Source organism: Pocillopora verrucosa, chromosome 12 (genome assembly GCF_036669915.1).
Source record: "Pocillopora verrucosa isolate sample1 chromosome 12, ASM3666991v2, whole genome shotgun sequence".
NCBI classification, from domain to species: domain Eukaryota; kingdom Metazoa; phylum Cnidaria; class Anthozoa; order Scleractinia; family Pocilloporidae; genus Pocillopora; species Pocillopora verrucosa.
Genome location: NC_089323.1, coordinates 14,654,284 through 14,677,820, shown reverse-complemented (window position 1 = coordinate 14,677,820; position 23,537 = coordinate 14,654,284). Strand labels below are relative to the sequence as shown.

Sequence of the window (23,537 nt, the reverse complement as noted above, 5' to 3'; positions counted from 1 at the left end):
AAAGAACGTGAGTACTCATGAGAGAAACAATATCAGGATCACGTTTACGAAAAATGCCAATACTTTATTTACTAAAGATTTTGCCGAATGAGATCTCTAACTGAACAACAAGAAGCGTATGATTTATTACTTAAAGAGCATTCAACTTGATTCTGTCGAACTCCTTTATAGTTTTCATTCTCGAACTTAACCCTTAAAATCTTCTTAAAATTCTCCATACCACTGTCTTTACATTTCTTTTGGTAGTGAAAAGGAGAATTTGCTACACAATCAAAGCTTGTTAGGTTGGCGATCATTTCTTTAATTCTCATCGTTTTAATAAATGATTCAGCAATAAAAGGGAAAGGAGAAATACGATGCTGATCACTCTTAGGGTTGAAAAGGTTAAACTAGCTTTTTCTTTTTCCTTTTTTGGTATGACATCTCTTAAACTTCAGCGATCTAATGCGTAATTCTCTTTTTAAGCTGCTATATCTTTCCTCATAAATTGGCTGTGAGAACTTAGCGTTATATCAAAATAAAAACCTCCAGCTTCTAAGTTTGTCGCTACTCTTGAGCTGTTGTGTGGACAGTGCATTGTCTAGCAAGAACAAAGGAGGGGATATCTAATATTTCTCTTTTTTCAGTTTTCCTCATCGGCAAATGTCTTCACAAGATAGATTTAATGTTGTACATGGAAGGTGCGGCCTCTCTTTTTCATGTTGTTCTCAACTGGTAATCTGCAAAAGAAAAAGAAATGAATTTTAAAGTGGGTTGCATCCTAAAACAACCTGGCAACTTTCGCAACGAAACGGAAGTAAATAAGGAATTCACTGGTTACGTTAAGCTAAGAGCTGTCCCTCCTTTTCCCCCTTTTTCGGCGAAGTCCGTTGCGTGAGTGAAAAAAATCAGCGAAAAAAAAAGGAAAAAAATAAATTGATGCTAGCGCACCCCTCAGAACTTCAACGTCAAGGATGGACTGCTCTTAGTACAAGGCTAAGTCAATTCACTTCGCTCCTCAGTGCAACTAAGTTTGCTTTGAAATACGGTTGATGTGTTTAAAGTGCTACCATAACCGCGGAAAAACTTAACGTAGAGGTCCACCTTGTTTCAGGTAAAGAGCGTTTCTCCAAATTACACATTGCGGAGTACACGATGTTTAGTACTAGGCAACAGTTGCATAATTTTTCTCTTTTGCTTGGCAGCACACGTCCACTATTCCGTGCACAGCTTCAGCATCAGTTCCAGGTTTGTTTATTGCAACCTGTGACACTCTTAAAATTTTTAAATACTCTGCTAAAGCACAGCTCTCAAGGCAATTCATTTAGAACAATTCTCAACTGTGTCGAAAGTAATTCGGGATTGCATTTGTTTTGCATTACTTCGCTCTGTGATTGGTCCAGAAAACTCACGCCACTCTTTAAGGCAATCACGTGTAAAACTAAATCCAATCACGACTTGGTCGCCCGCGTTTTCCCGCGCTTTTGGCGGTTTGTTTGTTTTTACTTTGAGGTCTCATTTGCTCTGTGACCCCTTTACCCCGAAGAGTGGCCAACATCTAATTTCTCCTTACAATATCACCCCTGAATCATACAGTAAGGCCATGAGAATAAAGAAAACTATCAGCAGCAAAATAAACTGTTGATTGATACACAAATTCTCCTTGCCAGCACCTTAAAGAATGTATGGGGAACAGTATGGAGAATACCTTTACTGATCTTGGGTGTAGAGAGTTAAGGTATTTCCTTTCTTCAGATTTGCCGTTGTGATAACCTTGATTCTGGTTTAATAACACTCAATCGAAAAGCCCTCTATTCCATACAATTTGTTGATAAGGGTCGACTAACCTCCATTTTGGGTGATGTAACGAACCCAAGGAAGAGCTTGGTAGCCGCTCTTTTCTATAATCTTGAGATAACGGACCTATCCAGTAATAATAACTTTTAGTTCTTGGCACATGATACTATCAATACCTGTTGACGTAACAGCTAAACATGCATATACAACATTTGATTGCTTGTCAACCGACTCAACTTAAACAAACTTATTCAGTTTTAAACAACTAAGAACAAACATTAATACTGAAATTCGAACGACATACATGAAACATCTTGCCGCCATTGTTTTCCATTAGAAATCTCGCATTTCACTGCGCAAATATCAGATTAAATCGACTTTGGTGAACAGTCTCTGAAGAAATTTCGTCGACGGGTGAGTGAAATAACTAGTTGGTCATCAGCTATAATTTGACCAAGGTACGTAAACCAACACAGCGAATCATGAAACGCTGACGTCTCGAGCGTTAACTATTCGTTGTATAATGTGTAACACTAGCTACATTATCAGAAAAAAGATATAATATTGAATATCCTGCAAAGTGAAACAAGTAATCTGCTTTATAGGAGCAGAACACAAAGTATTATTGGACAAGGAGAAACTCTAGGGAAAGGCAAAACAGTTCTTTTAAATTATAGGCGAACTTGAAATGGGGAGAATCTCCACAATTAAAGCATTAAGGTTTTATGCCACCACACAGGTAGGTAACAAAGTTAAAACATTTGTGCCCAGAAAATTCCTCAAATGATTCTTAAATTTTAGACACATTGTTCGACGGTTACCTGAATGCCAGATACTGTAAAGTAAGGAATTTCAAATTTGACCTTGATGGGTGGTCTACCTTCGTCCACCTCTGCAATAAAAAAAAAAAAAAAAAGATGCTGCTTGATTAAATATTGTTTATTGAGTTAGCTCATGTCGTGGAACCTTTCTGCGCTCAAAACTGATATCCTTGATTTCTCATATTTTTTATTGCGTATCAAGTAAGTTGTGATTTCGTTACCGTTAAAGTACAGTGTTAACGTTACAATTAAAGTAGCATGTAATGGGAAGCGGCATACGATAATCAAATTAGTTCCGCAAGCAGTAATGTATGTAATTAGGTATTTCCAGGGCGTCAAGCGAGTAGGAACCTAGCAGCATGATTGTCAAGTAAACCCATGTTTGATAGGAAATTAGTGCCCACGAATCGTTGTAGAACGTGTGCAAGCCTTGAATCCGAAACGGAATTACGTATGAGGGTGTGGATTTCCGTAGCTAATAAATGTAACAATTTTCGGAACCTCAAGTTAGATTGGAATATAATAGTTAGATCGTAGAACGGAACGTGTAATGCTGAATTGTCGACAATAAGGCCTGGATCAAGTGCAAGTATACAATCCAAGATTACTGAAACAACGTGGGTGGAATTCTCAGTAACGCAAATGGGAAATTCTGCAAAAGTTCATCTTATCATGAGGTTCAGATGGCGGTTCAAATTCTTGGGTTTCTAATGACATGTTCAGCTGCTCCACAGGAGAATAAACTCCTCATCTGAATGAAACATAGTTTAGGCCGTCGAAATTTAGCAGGAAAGTTTCCGCGTAGCAGCCAAAGAATTCTACAATGACTAATGAACATTGCCTTTGGCGATAAATCAAGGTAACTTTCTCCAGCTGCTGATGCCTTTATCAGTTCTGAACTGAGTTGTAACGGCATTGTAAGAAGAAGTTACATGTACACCTACCACCTTAAACTTGACTAACCTGAATCCACACTTGGCAGCCTGAAATGAGCTCTCAACAAGAACTCTTTCCCTCCCTGTTGGGAAAAAATAACGAAGAACCAATTCTACATTTGAATATTACTCTCTAGTACACCTTTCCACAATAAAAAAACTTGTTGGACATTAGCCTATGAGCAAGCCCTCATTAATCCTTTTAACCCTAACAGTGACTAACATCTGAATTCTCCCTACAATATCACCCCTGAATCACACAAGAAGGTCATGAGAATGAAGGAAATGATGCCCAACAAAAGAAGCTTTTGATCAGTAAACAAATTCTCCTCGACAGCACCCTAGGAAATGTATAAAGAACAGTATGGAGAATATGCATTATGACTTAAGGGGTTTAAAGGGTTACCAGCGCAACGCAACGTGAACCGGTGAGAAGTCTGCAAGGTGTCTAGCACCTCACCATTAGTGCCAGACTCCCCTGGCAAACCTCTCCCCGACTTGTATCAAATCTTCTTGCGGGAAGAAGAAAGGCGCTTCCGGCAGCGTTACTACAGATGGCCTGGTCAGCTCGCTTTGCTTCAGGCCTCAAACTTGCTCACGGACGAAAAAACGTCCGTGCCGTGGCGCTAATAGGGAGGTCCTAGTCGCACGCTAGCGAGAGGTCTGGCACTGATAAAGTCATTAATAGTTCCAAATCTTTTGCAGCCCTGTCAGCTTGCTTTGCTTCAGGACTCAAACTAACTCACGGGCGAAAAAGAGCTCGTGTCGCAGCACTTTTAACGAGGACCTGGGTTACATACAATGTACTTGTACTTGGCTTAATTCTACCATTTGAACTTACCGGGAAGGATTTCATATTCCACACGATTTCATTGTCCTCTGGGGTGTACTTTACAACTCCTACTGTTTGCTGAGAAAGGATATGACATTAAGTGATTAGGGTGCCTACCACTACTTCGATGACAAAATACTTGTACAGAAAACAGATAAACAGACAGGGAATATGTTCAATAAAAAATATTACTTTAAATTTAGGAGAGTCAGCATCTGGAGGAACAGGAATATGAATCTCAACATTGTTGGCAGTCGAACGCCGTTTGAATTGGCTCTTGGCCTGTATATAAAACAAAACAATCATTAAAACATTCTGCCTATTACTTGTTTATTCATTCAAATATTTATCCATTGATTTACTTAATTATTCATCTATTTATTACTAACACAACAGGTAGCCAAAGTTCGCAACATGAGCTTCCTAAATATGCGAATATGTTTACGCTGTCCTTCCCCACCGTACAATCTAACTCTAAATCAAACATGGCCGGCCGTGTAAACGATTGAGAGCGTATTAGGCTAACTCGTCCGCAGTGCAGGCTAGTGAGGGCGTATAAAACCACCTGACCCTGGGTACAGCCCTGCCAGATGCAGAATTCAAGAGGGAAGGAAGAAAGACAAAATGTGGCAGTCATAAATTATAAAATTTTTACAGACTCAGTTAGGTTGTGGTCGATGGAAAATGTTCAGCTCTCAGTCAAGACCTTGAGCCAAACATTCCCAGTCCGACCTTTCTACTCTTTAATATGTAAATAAAACTTTCTTTCAACCAACCTTAATCATGTACTCTACTCTGCTATGAGAGTGACGTTCAATAACTGACTCGATCCAAATCAAGGGTTTCACCTAAAATAGAGACAGATAAACAGAAGAGAAAGGAAACCACATGTAATTTGTAAAATGTTTTTTTTTTCAATTTTTTTATTTCACTCTGTGCAGTGACATGTATTTTAATAAACCATCATCATCATTATTACTGTGAAAAACAATCTGTCTTGCTGTCTTCATTATTCTATGAAACAAAGCAATAATATTATACAAACACTCTGTAATTCAAGGATTTTTCCAACATGCCACAAAACTCTTACATGTGTGTTGAGTCTGTAGGACATCAGTTCAAATTCACCATCAGGAGGAATGAAAGAAATTGTGCGGTCATTCTCAAATCTAGACAGACGGACACACTGATGAAACTTGACATCCTCCAGTTCTACTGCTTTGCTCTTGCTTCCTGTAAAAAACAAAGGATGTAATTTTTTTAATCAAACTGTCAAAAGTAAAATCTATAATTTAGCACATTCGTAATGTAAACAAACAAGCCATAATTATCTATTGAACAAGTAAATATAAACAGAGATAAACTATGATCAAAACCTGGTCAGTTATTGACCAAAAATTATTACATGTACATTGTCAGCCTTCCTTTTTAATGGAATTTAATTGTTTATTAAGGCTCTGTACACTGCTACACAGCCATACCACGGCCCCATTCTCACCAAAACCACACATCATAGGACACATACAAAGTAGTTAAAAAAGAAAACCACTGTTTTCCATGCATTAATTGGTTATCTACCACAAAACAACTATAGAACACAACAAAGAACCTGTCAGTAGATTTCAGTCAAAGGAAGGCTATTTCAGATGAGTTTAACAGATACACAGGAGTACTTACGTCCTGTGCTTTCAAACAAAATTTTGTCATTCAATCCCAGCCGCAGTTCAGGCATGCCAGTTAAATAACATCTCATCTTAACTGCACCAACAATTTCACTCTGTAACACATTAGCATTTGCACTAACCTAAAATGAAACATACATACACATAAGAAGACGGTAACAGCAGTCAACACTTTACTGATTAAGGAGCCATTTTGGCACACCATGTGAGATTCACAAAAGTAAAATTCCTAATCCAGATTACATTTTATAGAACAACTATTGTTACTGGGGTCACTCACTCAAAACTGTTCAAACCAATTAAAAGGAAACCAGCACTGGCTTACATCTGAATGAGGCTTAATGTAATTCCACAAGGTTAAAACCAAGTTGATACAGCTACCTCACAAATGACAAGTGGGGGTCCCAGGGAGGTTTGCAGGAAGCATTATCATATTCATTTTCTCAGTTTGTTTTGCTACTCTACTTGCCTTTTTACAGTCCTTATCTGCCTCTACCAATACAACTCCTACTCCTCCCCCCCTCATAATAATAAAGAAATATTCAACCTTTTTAATTTACTCCTCAGCTTTGATTGTCACAATTGAACTTGGTTGAAATTAACAAAGTGACAGAGTGGTCACCATGCATCAGATATCAGAGAATACTATACCTACCTTGCAAAATTCTCTAGCTAAATGTTGATGATCTGAGCTGTTTTATTTAGATATGGAAAATACTCTCCAGACACTTATACTATTCTTCTGCTCCTACATTTCCTCATAAAAACCTATGATTGGTTCATTAACTAACCCAAAGACTACTGCTATAAATTCTAGTCATGAAACCTTAAGCAAAGGTAGCCTACCAAAAGATTGACTGATTCAATCACATCCAAGAAAACTTCATTTTTGCGATATTTCACACCCTCTCCTCTCCATGAGACAGCATTTGTCAAAGCAACAGGAGGTTTAGGTGCACCAACATCTAACTTGTGACCTTCCTGAGTAATATACCTGTTGGAAAATATGTCAATGTAGCGATTACTGTGAGCTATCTTATGAGATAGAAATCTCACTGGATTTCATAACAATTGGCAGGCTACTGTAGGGTGCATGTGTATTCTGTGATCAGAAGTAAAAAAGACATCACAACCCCCCTAACCCTTTATCTGGTTCCCAGAAGTTGTTAACTCAAAATTATCAGGTAGAAGTTGTTGTCTTGATCTAACATTAAATTCACCTGACTAATTTACAAGGAAATAAGTAACTACTAGAGGAGAGGATTAACAATCAGATCTTAGGAGTGAAAGTGGGACCAAGTACTGGTTAAAATTCTCAGTACGTGAACCCTGTTTATTTTGTAAACAGAAAAACTTACAACCAAAATCAAATAATCTCACTTCACATCCTAAATTGGTTGGTTCCCATAGTGAAAATTGAAAATTATAAATCTTTTATACTATTTTCTTTTTTAATCCTGCTCTCTTGCAACAACTTGACTAGAAGGAAATCTGGTCATGGTAGAGTTTGCGAGGGATATATTGTTGCCAACAAAATCAAACTTATATTATGGGTTGAAGTGCAATATTTTGCATGATGCATTTTCTCTGAATAAAATAGGAATTAAAGGAGAGAACAATAATGACCTTTTTCCATCTCAGGGCCACTTAACCCTTGAACTCCCATGAGTGACCAAGACAGAATTTCTCTTTATAATATGAACATAATTTCAAGAATAGGAGTGTTAAGAAGAAAGAAAAATATCAATTAGGGGATTATAAGTGGATCCAATACCAAATTCTCCAAAATTACTTTAAAAGAATTGTAGAGAAGAAGGTAAGGAGACATACTGGGTAACAATGAGATCTTAGGAGTGAAAGAGTTAAAAAAGAAATTACTTACTCCTGTAAGATCTTTGTCTCAGTAAACTGTGGATAACCAAAGTCCACCAACTCATCCAGCAGTTCATATATAATCACAAAATTATCTCTGATACTTTCTTCCTCAAGTTCCTTGAAGTATTCTGTAAACACCTGCAGTGAATGCATAGCATCTAAATCATGATGTGTTCTTAATCAAAATAAACAAGAAGAGTTTATGTTTGTTATTAAAATCAAATTTCTGTATGGAAGAAGTAGACCCAACTTGATTGTATATTATAATTAAAGATGAAATTTGCAAGAAGTTTGGTTGCCTGTTGTAATTTCAAGCGAGGCCACCCAAAGATAGCCTGGGATATTGAAAAAGTGTAAGTCCATAAACTCAGAATGCCCATTTTGCTTTACCAAGCAATTTCCAGCTAAAACTCTGGCTGGCAAATGCCTCCTTTTCATTTAGCAATTTTCCCTGGTAGCTGGTGCTTAACCCTTTAACTCTCATGAGTGACCAAGACAAAATTTCTCCATGCAATATCAATATAATATCAACCAGATAACTAATGAGAATAAAGAAGAATATCAATTTGGCGATAATTAATTGATCCAATGCTAAATTCTCTGAACTAACATTCTAAGAATTGTATGATTAACAGTAAGGAGAATTACAAATTTGATCTGGGAGTTAAAAGGTTAATGACAACCCCATCCAAGTAATATTTACCTGCACTAACTTGTGGAGGAAAACAAACAACAAAGCCACATTTGCATTCTTCTTTGTCATTGATACCACTGGAAACTGAAGTCAAGGAACTCTGGTGAAAGCACTTGACCCTAGATATTTAACTTATTTAACTCCAGAAATGATTAACATGTAACTTCTCCCTGTAATATCCACACATTATCCAGTGACCAAGTTATGAGAATACTTAAACTTATCAGGTTTAAGTTGTTATCTTGATCAAACAACAAGGAAACACATGGTGCATCTGCATGTGTCACTGATAGATTATGGTGAAAAATTTGATCATTGTGCTTTTGAGCATAACCCCTAGAATCATAAATTATGCTGATAATTTTTCTCAAATTTTTCAATATGCTCAATTTAGTGATTCAAATAAATAGTTCACAGACCCCCTCAAATCCCCCTTTCTTCGCCCCTTCCTACCACCAACAGGTAAAACTTGGTTAGAATTAAAGTCTTATCCAAGTTAAGAACACAAAATTTTACAAGATCAAATTCCAAAAATTTAAGCAATGAAAGCATGCTCATTACTCGGCTACTGAGTATATCTCCTTTTGAAATGTAACACAACGGGAATTTTAAGAAGTTTAGATATTATGCCGATATTACGCTTGATGCTCTGATTATAACATTATATACAGGATAATGCCAGCATCATTTATCTGACCCTATTTCTCATTAAGAAAAATTATAGTTGGTTGCAGATTCTGTAAACCTTTTAATGACTTCAGCATGAGATTATTGTCGAATGCACTCTGATATGTAGCGAATGGTATGCTCGTATCTCACTGAGCACAAGGAACACCCCTTTGATAAAAGCCACGATCTTTGATCTACCAAAGAAACTTTGATTTACACTACGCTTGTATCTAGTCTCTGGTAAGCCTTGAATTTTCATCCGTAACTCGTTTAAACAATTTGTACCGTACTGCTCAGATGTAGTAACACCTGATCGTAAAAACAGAAGGATACGATAGAGATTATTGTACTTGATATATACGAAAGTAACATCCTGGTGAACGCAAATGGGCGTTTGACTTCCTTCTTCTTCCTTTTCCAACACAAGAGGCATGAACTTTTCGATCAAGGACATCTCAATATCTCCACGATAATTCCGAGAAATTATCACCTGGGTAGTAAAAGTACGAGCAGTTCTTCAAAACTTTCTCAGTCTTAATGTAAAATATTACGGTATATAAAAAGTCTTAGAGTTCGGCCAACCTACCTTTCCTTTTATATCAAGAACGAAAACCGCCGACGTCGACATTTTGATGGTATTTTACTTACTGCTGAAACACAGAAATATTCAATGGCATCCGAGGATCAGCCTTCTAGTTCTGTGAAACAAAAATTCAGAAAGTTTTCACGGGTCTTTTGCCTGCAAATGGCTTATATTGGAGAAAGCACGGCCAGCTCATCAGGCCCACTGCGTCCGATTTTTTCCTAGGGAGGGCTACTAGAGATTACAGTTTGTCTAGTAGGAACCTTTCGACAATTTTGAAGGTGAATTTTCATTACGTGGAAGTATATTTATCTTTATTTAATAATAAAATATTGCTAATATTTTGTGTCTGGGATACATTCCCCTGGTATAATTTGAATCTCATGATTTGAAGTCTGTATTTTTAACCCGATCTACCCCTCCCCTCTAAATCTAGCCTTTGCTCTGTAGCTCTTTGCTTGGTAACCACACAAGAAATAGCCAAGCTCAAACAAACCAAAATGGCGTCTTGGTGATGAGGTCTTTCACGAACTTGTAGACTTTCTTCGCGGTTTTACAGGAGTTTTATTTGTTTCACTCAGCATAGGTGCAATGTGATGATGTCTTTGCAAGGTAAGAAACTGCAAACGAAGTCAACAAATCAAAAGAAAGACGGCAAAACCAAAGAAGAAACAGCTGAAAAAGTCAAAGCAATTCGTGAAAAACAAAGTCTGTGGATGAAGGAAAGAGAAGCTTCTAAGTCATCGTCCACAAAATTGAAGTCTTTGAGCAAAGATATTACTGCACTGCCAGATGTGCCAAAGTTTCGAGCCCGTTCGAGTTTGTCTAGTGGTTCATCGTCTGAAAATGCTGTCAATAGAAATCCATACAGTAATCCACGAAGGAAACCTTTGTATCCCGAGCCACAGAGAGATCATTCAGATGTAGTTCCATGGATATCCAAGGGTGATAACCCTGTTTCTAGGAAACAGAGACCTCCTTCTGCCTCAGGTAGTCACAAAAGAAACCCAAGCTTAAATCATACGGAAGACAGCAGTGACCATCACATGCAGTATGCTCCATCGAATTATGCAAACTCGAATTCTTCTGGGTCTTTAAATAGCACAGCTCTCACTACTAGTCAACAGACTCTCCATAACAAGCAAAGGCCATCATCACGAACTTCCTTAAAATCTGATACAAGTTGTCAAGTTGGTGATCAAATTGATAGGGACATATATAATGATGAATCATCAGATAGGAACAGAAAAATTTATGGAAATACAGTCACTAATTCCTTTAGCGATACTGTAATTAACACTCAAAACAAGGATAGTCTTTTTAGCACTTCTTCTGAGAAACACAACACTCCAGAGTTATCTGCTGATATGCTCAATGCGTTAGCAGATACTGTTGCAGAGAGGTTAAAAGTGTCATTGCAACCTAGTGTCAGTCATAAACAACAGCAAAAGAATACCCAGGAAAATAATGAATCAGGTATTGCCAGCCACTCTTGTCCACTCTGTGAAAAACTAATGAGTGGTCCAAGACACACACCCATGGCTGCAATACCTTGCGGACACACTTTTTGCCAGGCATGTTTACGTGATTGCAAGAAATGCCCAACATGTCAGACTGTTGTTAAGTCCACTGCAGTAAACACTGTAATTCAGCAAATAATATCTGACTTCAAAATGCAGAAGGAGAAGGAGAGACTTCAAAAGCTGGAAGAGCAAACAAGACAATATGTAGAAGAATACCAATCTCTTACTCTCAGATGTAATGCATTGAATGGTAAGGATAAAATCAGGCTATGGAATATGAGCCATTTCTCTGTCTCACTTCTAAATAGTTTTCCCAGCTCCAAGGATACAGGGGTTTAATTAATCTTTTCCATAAGCAGCTATCAATGGTGTAATTGGTGGCTGTGCCATAAGGCAGAATCCAAACATAAGATCCTGTTTGCTTGCTAAACTGAGGGCAATGAGAGGTCTACTGTAGACTACTGGTAACTAGTTTTTTGTGAAACCCCTGATGATATTAGAGCAAGAAAATTGCTGTCCCATCAGATCAGCTGAATAGTAAAAAATACTGGTTCAATGTTGGTATCTGAGCAACAGTGAACCTACCCCTCCCCTGACCCAACATTAGCCTGAACATGTTATTGGGTAACTTTTGTTGGTTTAGGAGAGGGGTAGGTGCACAGCTTCTGAGAGACTGACAGTAATACAGAATATTCATGAAACTAAAAGGAAACTAAAAGGGGGAAGAATTGTTGAGTGAAACTCTTTATCACCTTTAGGTGAGGCTGAGAGCATTCTTGGGACCATGGAAGAAGTAACGGAACAGCTCCTGGATGAAAAGAAACTGATCAAGAAACTAGAAATGGATGAAAGTGAACTGCGACAGAAAATAAACCGTCTGCAAACTGAACTTGATGGCATTAAGATTAAAGAAGAAGATTGTAGGGAAAGATGCCAAGATTTGGAGCAAAGATACAATGAAGAGAAAGAAAGGTTGTCCATGGTTGAAGACACTGTACAAAGAATTAAACAGAGTAAAGAACGGGTTAAAATGATGGTGCATAACTTTGCTCCAGCGTTGAATCTTGATGACTATGATTAGTGTCTAAGCATTGATAACAATGTTGCAATTGTGGTTGCTTTCTGTATCCATATGTCAAAACATTGTTGCTTCTTAGATTGCTACACCTATGGGAAAATTAACCTTTTACATCCCTATGTCAGTATGCATATTCTCCATACGGTTCTCTATACATGATCTAAGGTGCTGATAGGGAGAATTTGTTTAACAATCAAGAGCTTCTTTGGTTGATGATCATTTCTTTTATTCTTGGGACTTAAATGTTGGATTCATCGGTGGTATTGTGATGAGAAATTGGATGCTAGTCACTCTTAACCCTTTACACCCTAAAATCAGTATGCATATTCTCTATACTGCTCTTTATACATTTCCTAAGCTGCTGACAAGGAGAATTTGTTTACCAATCAAAGTTTCTTTTGTTGGTGTTCATTTATTCTTTATTCTCATGACCTTAACGTGTGATTCAGGGGTGATACAGTGTGGAGAAATTTGATGCCAGTCACTCTTAGTGGTTCAAGTGTTTAGTGTCAAAGGGTTCACTGCTACACTTGTAATTAGGAAATTTGATATGTACATATTTATGTAAGAACAATTTTTTTTTATCATAGGTAGTCACATCCTTTACTATTCTTCACCCAAATGTACCAATGTGATGTTCAATATTTTACATATTTATTAAGAGATGTTGCCAATATAAGGGATGCATCACATGTCACCCTCCCAATAATCTACTGAAAAATAATTAAACAGGCTACATTTGTTCAAAGGTTGGATAATGCTATCCACTGTATAAATCTATATCTGCTGGATAGTGCTGTACATTTTGTTATCACTTATGTGCTGGATAGTGATTTATTCAAAGGATAGTATTATTTGCCCTTTGAAAAACTGAACCCAGATGAATAAAAACATACACACGATGCTGCACAGAAAAAGGTATTTCAAACTTGGTCTTTTTCATTGACTGGTTACTGTGTATGTCTTTAAATCAAGCCGCCATCTCCTTTTCAACCGAGTTGTAAACTGGAACGAGGCGCGAAATTTCAAATGATGTGAACGGGGAGGCTACCAAGTTCAAGATGGCGAGTTTGTGATATTGTTTTAGTTCCCTCTTTTCAATCGAAATACCTGCGCGTAAACTCATGCTAGTATTATGCGTCAACACCAGTCCTAACAAACTTCATATAAATATAGCAATTTCCTGCCATGGATGTTGAAACGGAAATATCTTTCTTAAGTTCACCGTCATCGCAAAATGGTTTCACTACTGCCTGTTGTGCAAAACGGCAGCGAACAGAGGAAAGAGATGAACAAGAGGTTATGAACTTGTCACGCGATGATTTCGATCGCCCAAACAAAAATGGTTCTTTGTTTCATAAGAGAACCAACATGCCCACAAATTATTGGACGTCAACTTCGCATTCTCCCAAAAATTTTTTGCTGATCAGTGCAAATGGATTGGTTTATGAGTCCGAAGATTTTCTGCCCAAGGGAGAAACCTTGTATAAGCCCTTGCAAGAGGAAGTAATCATCAATACAAGGAATATCGAGCAGTTCACGTTTACAAATGGTTCGTTCTTCATTGGCGATGAGTCGTCAAGGTTCAACAGGACAGTACAAGGTATTAATGTTTAAGAGTAGTCAACTGCGTTGCTAACAACGGCATTGACAAAACCAGGATCAGGTGGCGATTCGTGATCCAATCTGCAATCCGATCCTGTTTTTTTTGACGCCATTGCTAAAATTTCAATCTGGCATTTTTCTTGAGAATTATAAATTTAACGTTAAATGTGTGTTTCGCGTTATTGGCCTAGCTTTTGAACCCTTCAACTCCCAGAAGTGTTAAACATGTAACATCTCCCTAAAATATCCATATGTTATCCAGCAAACAGAAAATGAGAATACTCTTATTTATCAGGTAGAAGTTGTTATCTTGATCTAACACCAGACTCTTGCAATTAAGATACAAGTAAAGTGTAACAGGTAGATGAGAGAATTAACAATCAATTGACTCTGATTTTCATTTAGGCGTCTCTCTGAATATGTGGAGATTTGACAATCAAGCAAAGAAGCTTTACATTTCAAGATCATTTGTGTTTACAAATCTGCAGGTAAAATGAGAGTTCTCCAACAACCACAATAATAAGTGCAAGTGAAAAAAAAAAAAATCCAGATTTTTATAGGATATCATGCAATCTCATTATTGAGAACAAACTCAAAGTTTTATCAACCCTTTGCACCCTAATATCAGTATGCATATTCTCCATACTGTTCTCTATACATTTCCTAAGTTGCTGACAAGGAGAATTTGTTTAACAATTAAGGGCTTCTTTTGCGAATGATCATTTCCTTTGATCCTAGGGTGAAGGTGGAAGGTAAAATTAGATACTAGTCTCTTTTAGGAGTCAAAGGTTAAAAAAAAAAATGTTTGTGTAACTTAGAAATCTGAGAAATGCCTACAACTATTAATTTTGATGCAAACTTCTCATCCTCCTTGAAGTTTGTAATAGAAAACTCTTTCTTCCAATCATTTCTATGTTTGATTAGTTCATAAAAGTTAAAAATTGATTCCATGTTGCTGTGCATGTGTTCTGTAATTTAGTCTTTCTCTATTTCTTTGTATATAATAAGCTCAGTTATGCACGCATTCTGATTGGTTCTCACTTATGATCTATTGGAGAACAGACGTATAGATGATGTGATCATTAAAAAATTTTTTAATTCTTTATTATATAAAACAAATAGATTCCAAGTTTCCATGCACCTGTTCAGTAATAGATCGCAGAGGACGTCAAAATGTGGTAAGAACATCAGTGACACACTTGGCTGCGCCTCGTGTGCCACTTTTTTTGTTTTTACTGCATTTTGACATCATCTGTGATCTATTACTGAACAGACACATGGCAACTTGGAATCTATTTGTTAAACTGAGCTTAAAATTTTCCAACTTTCTTATTCTATGTTCTGTAATAGATCACTGATGTATTTACCACATTTTGACATCTTCTGTAAGCTATTACTGTACAGATCCGCGACAACATGGAAACTGTTTGTGTATTAAGTAATGTCATCTATGCATCTGTCCCCCAATTAATCATTAGTAAGAACCAATCAAAAGGCACACATAATTTAGCTTATCATGTAATTAGAAATTTGAGAATACCCACATTTATTCATTTTTCTCACTTTCCTTGAAGTTTGTTATTTACAACTCTCTCTTTCCAATAATTTCTATTTTTATTACTTCACAAAATAACTAATAGTTTGTAACAGATAGATCTAAAGTACAATCCTCTAACATATACATGAACTTATCCTCATCTTTTTTTTTTTTCCAGGAAGCACAGAACATAAAAAGAATTTTGGAAAGCATGTAAACAGGAATTTAATAACATTGTTTTCTAGGACAAGAACAGAGGAGGACATCTTATAATTTTTAAGTATTCATTTTAAAGTTTAGTTTGAATGAAAAAGTTGTAAAGCATTTCAGTTATATTTTTGATAATACTTTTTAAAGGGTTTTTAAGGGAAGTCAGAAAATAGCAATGGATTAAAAAAAAATTAATCTGAATTTTCTCCTCAGTGTATAGTTTAAAAGGGAAGAAAGTAGAAAAAAAGCTGTCCAATCAAGCCACAGACAAACAGAGAGAGAGAGAGAGACTTAAAGAGAAAGAGGGAAACATACTAGTGAAGAGAGAAAAAAACATTCAGACAGAGGCAGACAGACAGGCAGACAGATAGACAGACAGACAGACGGACAGACAGACAGATAGACAGGCAGGCTGACAGACATAGACAGACAGACATACAGCAAGACAGACAGAGAGACAGACATACAGTCCAACATACAGCCAGACAGAAGGAGAGACAGACATACACACAGGCAGACAGAGAGGTTGAAGTATGTAGTCAGGAAAGATTAATTACAAGATTGAGGTTATATAGTTACACTGCCTAATTCATGATAGTGCAATTTCTTACATATTAGAATCCACTGTTGTGGTATTTTCTCCAGGGGGGAAGGGGGGTGTTACCTAGAAAAAGGCTAATGGGGATGTGCTGCTGGATGATTTGTTATCAGCTTAATTCCTATTTACTCTTTCCTTGCTTTTACACCTCCCTCCCCCTTCCCCCCCCCCCCCAAGATTTTAAACTTTCAAAATTATTTTAAATTGAAGTACAAGTGTTCACTATTTTCCTGACCTCCTCTCTGCTGTGAATTCCTCTAGATGCAATCTTATTGAATCTTATGGTATCTGGTGTTTAAACACCCTATAAATACCATGGCATATTTCGCATTTATCAAAATCAGTCATAAATCAGTCATTAGGACAGGAAAATCCTACTAAGTTATTTTTCTTTGCCGCTGCCCAAATGCAGTAAAGTAATGTTGTGAAATAAAAGGACCTTAACCCTTTAACTCCCACAAGTGACCAAGACATAATTTCTCCTTACAATATCAATACAATATCAACCAGATAAGTGATGAGAATGAAGTAAAATATCCTTTTGAGGATAATTAGTTGATCCACTACTAAATTGTCTGAAATAACATTGTAAGAATTGTATGATTGAAGGTAAGGAGAATTACAAATTTGATCTGGGAGTTAAGGGGTTAAAGAAGTTGAATTCGCTTTTCTCTCCAACAAACACTTAATAGATATAATGATTAATCTAAAAATTTACATTGACTGACAGGAAGCCTTCAAAACAGTACATTTGCTTGGTTATGATTATGAGATTAAATTGCTCTATCTATATTTTTACCAAAAACTAAACTTCTTAAATTGATTCTTTTAGATATTGAAATTGACCAACAGGAAGCCTTCAAGACAATATGTTTATATGATTGTTTTTTTTTTTTGGTCTTTTTTTGAAATTTTTCAGTTACCTAAAACTAAACAGTATGAATACAAATCTCTACACGGCATCTCAGTGTGCAATTTTGCCGGCCTTTCTTTTCTATGTGAAGAGAACTTCTTGAACTTGTACTTCCTGAGTTCTAAGTCATTGATGCTAGTAGTTGACTGCTTATTACATTGAATGCGACGTTATTTTTTCATAAGACCGAGAGAAAGACGCTCACACATGGTGTACCTTTCACGATACGGGCTGGTTGTTGCATGCGTGAGACACGTGTTCGTGAGTGGTTAGACTAGAGAAAACTACGCACGAGAAGTTTCGTGGCTCACACCAGTGGGGTGTATTTCAACATAATTGTCAAACGTATGCATAGGTGCGAACTTCAAACAGCTAAGAGGCGGCCAAAATGGTGACGTGATTAAAAGCTTTAAGAACTAATTGAGCCTATTGCGCATGCCCGACTTCTGGCCGTTATACTGTGTTCACGTGCTTCACTACGATTCGCGCTTACCGGAGTGTGGGCTCAGATTTAAAGCCCAGCACCCAGCCACCATTGCGTGGTGGAAAGAGAATTTTCAGTGCAACTGTGTTGAGTATTGATAGTGTTATAGAATCCAAAATTATCTTCGCCCACAACGGAACCAATTCTTGGATCCCAGAAACAACCGTTTCTCCCGCTCCAGTACGAGTCAGTATGCATATGTTGTGTATCTCGCTGCACAATCATCCCCGAGCAATCCGTACAACTTTGTCCTCGAACCGAGATGTACTCGTACTTCCGACAGCGATCCTGATTAACAAATGTTAGGATATCCGTGGCTTGGAGAGTCGCGCGTGCGTAGTCGGTGAAATCGAGGCCTGATGGGAAATTGCACGTCACGCGCCAATGCGTCGAGTTGTCCCGGATGTTGACCATTGCTTGATATGACACTCGAAAATCATTCCAGTTAAATCTTGTTTCGTTTCTCGGGAAGTTGAAGTAAAAAGGTTCTCGCTTGTAAAAAGCCTTATTTTCTAGAGAGAATGACTGGATGAGAGTCCAGACTTTGCCGGCTTCGGAGTCAAAATCACAATAAGTTTGAACCGTATCATTTAGGTTGTAAACGCCTGACTCAGACTCTGGCTTCAGATCCATATAGGATTGGCACGATTTGACTCTCGGATGGAATATCTCACATCTCTTTCCCTGGTAATTTCGTGGACAAGCACAGGTGTATTGCTTCCTGATGTTATCGCAACTCTCTGCGCATGTGCCTCCATTAAGGCAAGGGTTTGATTGACAACAGCCATTAAGGCATCTATAATGTTCCTAAAACAAATATGAACAACAACAAAACGAAATTTTAAGTCTCAAGCAGAATCTCTCTTTGTTTTAGGCGCACACTGTTTAGAATTGAGAGTCATTTGTGCTTTTTAATGATTGTTGCAGCAACAAATATTTTCACGGATATTCTCAAATTAAGGCAAACTTTTCGAAGCGATTCGTCTCCGCCACGACGTTTTCCCACTTTGGAGACATTTTATGTGCAGATAGGTGCCGCAGTCCTTGTCGGCTCCCGTTTCAATTAACCGTTGCGATAACTTTATATTGCGACTTTCAATCGAAAAACGCTCTACAATAACGCAAACTTACCCTCACACCATTTTGCTGCATATGATAGAAACGTGTTCCTGGTTTTTTCACCTGATTTCCAATGGCTCCATCAATGTCCGTGCCCAGGAGCTCACATATTTTCTCACTTACTTGAAACGCAACGCAGTCACAGTGTTTAGCGCAGTGACGAAAACACTCCCAGGGATCCAACACACTTACAGTCTGAATTGTATGATTTTCCATGCTGATGTTATCCATGAAAATGTTGTTGATGAAGACCAGCGGTGTTTCCATTTGGTTGCTAGCTGAAGAGATTGCAGTAGTTAGCAGCAGAATCGTCCCAAATTTGAGCCATAAATACGCGAAATATGAGTTCATCTTACTCTGAAAGAAGTCAATTAAAAATAATGTCTTATAGTTTTTAGTAAGACTTGAACTAAATAAAAAATAAATACGATAAATTTTAAGATGAAATATGCTCGAGAATTTGTTCAACGACGTTTTCAGCTCCGAAAAGAGAGTATTTTACAAAGAGAAGCTTAGGAAATAATTACGGAGCTCTGTACAAGGAGAAACATGGACGAGTGAAGGCTTTTTGTGTATTGCACGTTATACATTTCCTTAAATATGTGGACAAATGTTTAACAAACAGCTTACCTTCAAATTACGTTTAACCACATAGGATGTAGGCTATTGTTTTATTCTTTTCTGTGCTCATCAAAACCGTTTTCAGTTTGATGTTAAAAATGGGTACCAAGAATATTATTCAAATCTGCTATCATTTTACATCATACATTTTTAATTCGAGTTATCGCCTTGAGGGGAAATTTGTAAAACCAGGCAAATATATTCAGGCAATATCTTTAGGGCGTCGTTAGGTATTTTGGCATCTACCGAAAATGATTTTAAACTAGATGAGAAAAATAAAGAAACAGTTTAGCAGATCAGTGATAAAATTTTACCTTTTTTACAAGAGCTAATCTTTGTAAGAATTTCTTTATAACACACCTACTTAACTCCACCGTTCAAAATCACGTCTGCGTTTTCCTGAAAAGCAGGTTCCTGTGACTGGTTAAAGAGCATATTGATCATTTTAATTGTTATCATTTTAACGGCAAAGTGGCACATTTTTGCGGGATAACATGGAGATTTCGAGGCCTTAAATGTATTTTAGGCGGCTTGCACGCTTGTGTGGTTGTTCACACTGTTTTCTTGTCATTTCCTCAGTTTTTATTTTCTGCATGCCCTCCAGAGTGATACCCTGCGTCATCTGCGACAATCGTGAGCGCACGCTAGGTAGGGAGTCGTCACGAAAAAAAGGAATAACAAACAACGGTTTGCGCAAGCAATTCCAAACCAGTCACAACATTTTTTTTTTCACTCACCTAATGCGACGATGAAGATTTTTGTTTGAGGCTAACCGGAGAATAAAATCACTGAAACGGAAAAAGGTGCGAAAATCGCACCTTTTGTTTTGCGTTCAACAGCGATGTTTACTTGCTTCAATAGACCAAAAAACAAAAACGCGAGGCCTGACAGTAGTCTAAGTAAACCCGCCTTTTCACGCACTCTCGACATCGAGCGGTGTGTCTTCATTCTTTTTTTTTCCTTTTCTTTTCTTTTCTGTTAGCAGTGGAACAATTAGCGAAAAGCGAAATCATTTAACCGTGAAAAGGTGCAAAAGACAAATAGTCTTCTTGCTGATCGACGTAGATCCAGGCGCAACTGGTTAAATAATCATTAAGCCATGCACGAAGTAAATTTAAACAGAAGTCATTTTCAAAGAAGCATAACGCATATGGCATATTAAACTGAGATAATGCATAGCAGCCGCCAGTTCTCATCGCTTGCTAAAACATGAGCTAAAACATAAACTTACAAGGATATAATACAACAAGCTGTATTCTAAGTATTAATTATTTTACTTGACGACTAAAATAAGAGTAAAGTACATCGAGGCTGAGTAAGACCGAAACATGCGCACACGGTATGACAAAAGTTTAGTCAAAGCAGTTGGCGTACTCTTGAAATTTACTGACCCACCCCCTGTTGGTTTGTCTTTGATTTCCAAAGAAGGCTACCGTTGGGAGAAAATGTCATCAGTGACAATTTGCCGACTGAATCCGATGTGACTCGAGTATAATTTCGCGAAACCGGACGGAAAAATCCCTAAGGCCAGCCAACAAAAGGATCATTGTCTTAAAAAATTTAAACCATAACAATAGGCAAAGTTTGATATGGTTTATGTTCGTTTTATAAAACAACAGAGTTTATGTTCTTGGGCGTAAATATGTTTTGGGCCCGACGCAGAGTCATTTTAACCCTTACCTAGCAGCTCGGGTTAAAATAACTCTAAGTCAAGCCCAAAACATATTTATGCCCAAGAACATAAACTCTATTGTTTAATCAAACGAAGTATTCAAATGAGGAAGTCCTTACTTCACCTCGATACCAACACGTATACGTGTCAGATCAAAAAGCATTCTGGAAGAATACAGTTGCCGGGTGTTTAAACAATGCTCGCCTAAGAATTAATAAGTATCGTGATTGCCTTTCGATTTCACCTTCTCATGATAAGTTATATGCACACCCGTCAACAAAAAGTCGACTGAAAAATTTCTTTCTTAAAAGAACTCGTTGTTAAATACTTTCAACTAATAATAAAAGCTTGGTTTCAAGGGAAAACGTGTTTACTTCATAAAAATAAAGACAAAAGTGTTGAGGACAATTTGATGAGGCATAATCTTCCCAGAATTTCCGGCTTTACATTTGATTTCCATAAAAAGTATTCTAATCAGGTTATCTACTCTCGAAAATCATTCTCTCTACAGGAATAGCTGTAAGATAATTGGTTTTATCAACTTAGCTGACGATGTAAATTGGCCACCGTAAAGAGTTTCTAAACATCAGCTTAGAAACTCTTTACAGAGGCCAATTTACCTTAGCAACACATTTGATAAAACCAAATTATTTTGTATTATACTCCACCAAAGCAGCACTGTCCGTCGCGCTGAAACGGCTTACGGCGTGAATGAAGCTTTCTCTACTTCTAACTCTCGGCTAGCGCACTGGCGCTTCTTCGCTGTTTCGTGCTGCCTGAATATCTTGTCTGGATCCATATGTCTATAGGAGTCTACATTTGGGTGACAAATTCTCACAACAGAAAAACGCCGAACTCTGCCTCTAACAGAATTCCTCAGCACTAGAGACAAACGCGATTCAGCTTCTCTTTAAAGTCCTTTTATTTCACAAGACCACTACAATTATTGTGAAAAAAGTCATTTATCCCCCAATTTTTTTTTCAATATTTACTAGGACGAAAATCCGTATCGTCCAAAGTTAAGTTTCAGCAACAAACTTCATTCTCTTCTTTACTCGCGCGGTTAGATGCAATATCGGCGTGAGCGTCATCTTTGGGAGAACATGTTTTGCTGGTGTAAATGGGGCATTTGTAAATTAAGGTATACTAAGAGTAAACGAGGAAAATAGTAAGGCGCAGTGATTCATTTCGAACACTCCAAGTAGAGAATTTAAGAATTGAGTTTGCAACAGAAGTTCGAATTCAGATGTTAGCAAAAGTTACAAGAAAGTTATTTTTACTTCAGGGCAGATGTTTATTTCGAATGTAGACGTTAGATCAACGCACGTCAATACTAGCTGTCTGAACAGAGTTTTGGAACAATTGCTTACCGAAAGCGTGGAGTCACAAATATTTTTGTTACAAGTTACTAACGACTTCTTGCTTGAGAACAGATCCTTAGCGTGACCTCATGAAATTTAAATGATCCGGCCGTTGAAACTAAATACACTCCTTTCAACTAAGATTTCCAACATTTACCTCCTTGCTAAAGACAGCCAGAACCAAGACAAAGCTCTCTTTTTAGTGCAGAAAAAGGCCATAGTGCGATGTATGAAAGATGGAATCTCCGATAGATTCCTGAAATAATTGTAAAGTGTAAATAAAGAGTAGACTCTAACATCTTGGGCCCAAAGATGTTCCTATAACATGAGCTTATTAAACGTTCATGGATTCCTTCGGTAACAAAAGGGGAGAATCTGATTGGCTGAAAATTGTACGTGGAGGAAGGGATCAGGGATTTTTTTTTTTGAAGCGTTCGGGTCTCGCCTTGGGGCACAGCCACCTACTATACCATCAGCAGATGCTTATGAAAAAATGTTCATATAAAACCCCCGTGGGATCAAAACAAAGTCAAGCGGGAAAAGGCTTCATTTGGAGGTACCTCCAAAAAATATTGCCTGAAATTTAAAGAAAAATTGTGTCGTTATTCATCCGACCAGCTAGGGAGTGGAATTATGGCCGTGAAATAATTTTACTATGAATACGGGTGTATAGCATGAGTGTTTTATGTAAATTAAGTTTTCACCGAGGTCAAACATTACAGAGGGACTTTCCGAGGAATAAAAGATAGGTTTGGCATCATTATTTCATGTAAGGAAAGTGTTCAAATTACAACTGTATACCAAATAGTACAGTAGGCGAAGTGCTATGCTAGTGATATTCATGGTTATTATATCAAGTTCGGAGAAAACTCAAGCTTCATGTCTTAGAACTGAAAATGTGACCCAGAAAAAACATGAGGAGCTTTGGCCCCGAAAAAATTCGCAGCAT

General features: G+C 37.4%; 4 protein-coding genes across 7 annotated transcripts; 2 read left to right on the top strand and 2 right to left on the bottom strand.

Annotated features, from left to right (window-relative positions):
• Positions 1–43: 43 nt before the first annotated feature.
• Positions 44–10,068, bottom strand: LOC131778744 (AP-1 complex subunit mu-1). Its single transcript, XM_059095195.2, has 14 exons — positions 9,871–10,068; positions 9,618–9,774; positions 8,625–8,692; positions 7,929–8,059; positions 6,893–7,040; positions 6,042–6,168; positions 5,455–5,597; positions 5,141–5,212; positions 4,557–4,646; positions 4,374–4,442; positions 3,561–3,615; positions 2,598–2,668; positions 1,827–1,902; positions 44–719 (listed from the first exon to the last, which is right to left on the bottom strand). The coding sequence occupies exons 1-14, from the start codon at positions 9,910–9,912 to the stop codon at positions 697–699; spliced, it is 1,272 nt and encodes a 423-aa protein (XP_058951178.1). The 5' UTR covers positions 9,913–10,068; the 3' UTR covers positions 44–696.
• A 293-nt stretch (positions 10,069–10,361) lies between these two features.
• On the top strand, positions 10,362–13,357 carry LOC131778995 (cingulin-like). Its single transcript, XM_059095507.2, has 2 exons — positions 10,362–11,640; positions 12,149–13,357. Exons 1-2 carry the CDS (start codon positions 10,464–10,466, stop codon positions 12,469–12,471), a joined length of 1,500 nt encoding a protein of 499 aa, XP_058951490.2. The 5' UTR covers positions 10,362–10,463; the 3' UTR covers positions 12,472–13,357.
• A 167-nt stretch (positions 13,358–13,524) lies between these two features.
• Positions 13,525–16,179, top strand: LOC131779004 (uncharacterized). 2 transcript variants are annotated; one of them, XM_066159855.1, is made up of 4 exons: positions 13,525–14,071; positions 14,479–14,561; positions 15,196–15,251; positions 15,789–16,179. In XM_066159855.1, exons 1-3 carry the CDS (start codon positions 13,657–13,659, stop codon positions 15,223–15,225), a joined length of 528 nt encoding a protein of 175 aa, XP_066015952.1. In that variant the 5' UTR covers positions 13,525–13,656; the 3' UTR covers positions 15,226–15,251; positions 15,789–16,179. The 2 variants fall into 2 exon arrangements, with proteins under 2 accessions (XP_066015952.1, XP_058951501.2); XM_059095518.2 differs by lacking the exon at positions 15,196–15,251.
• An 856-nt stretch (positions 16,180–17,035) lies between these two features.
• LOC131779071 (uncharacterized) lies at positions 17,036–20,438 on the bottom strand. Of its 3 annotated transcripts, XM_066159853.1 has the most exons (4): positions 20,293–20,438; positions 19,916–19,975; positions 18,947–19,291; positions 17,036–18,622 (listed from the first exon to the last, which is right to left on the bottom strand). In XM_066159853.1, the coding sequence occupies exons 3-4, from the start codon at positions 19,283–19,285 to the stop codon at positions 17,843–17,845; spliced, it is 1,119 nt and encodes a 372-aa protein (XP_066015950.1). In that variant the 5' UTR covers positions 19,286–19,291; positions 19,916–19,975; positions 20,293–20,438; the 3' UTR covers positions 17,036–17,842. The 3 variants fall into 3 exon arrangements, with proteins under 3 accessions (XP_066015950.1, XP_066015951.1, XP_058951592.2); XM_066159854.1 differs by lacking the exon at positions 19,916–19,975; XM_059095609.2 differs by lacking the exons at positions 19,916–19,975; positions 20,293–20,438 and adding an exon at positions 19,565–19,663.
• Positions 20,439–23,537: the final 3,099 nt, after the last annotated feature.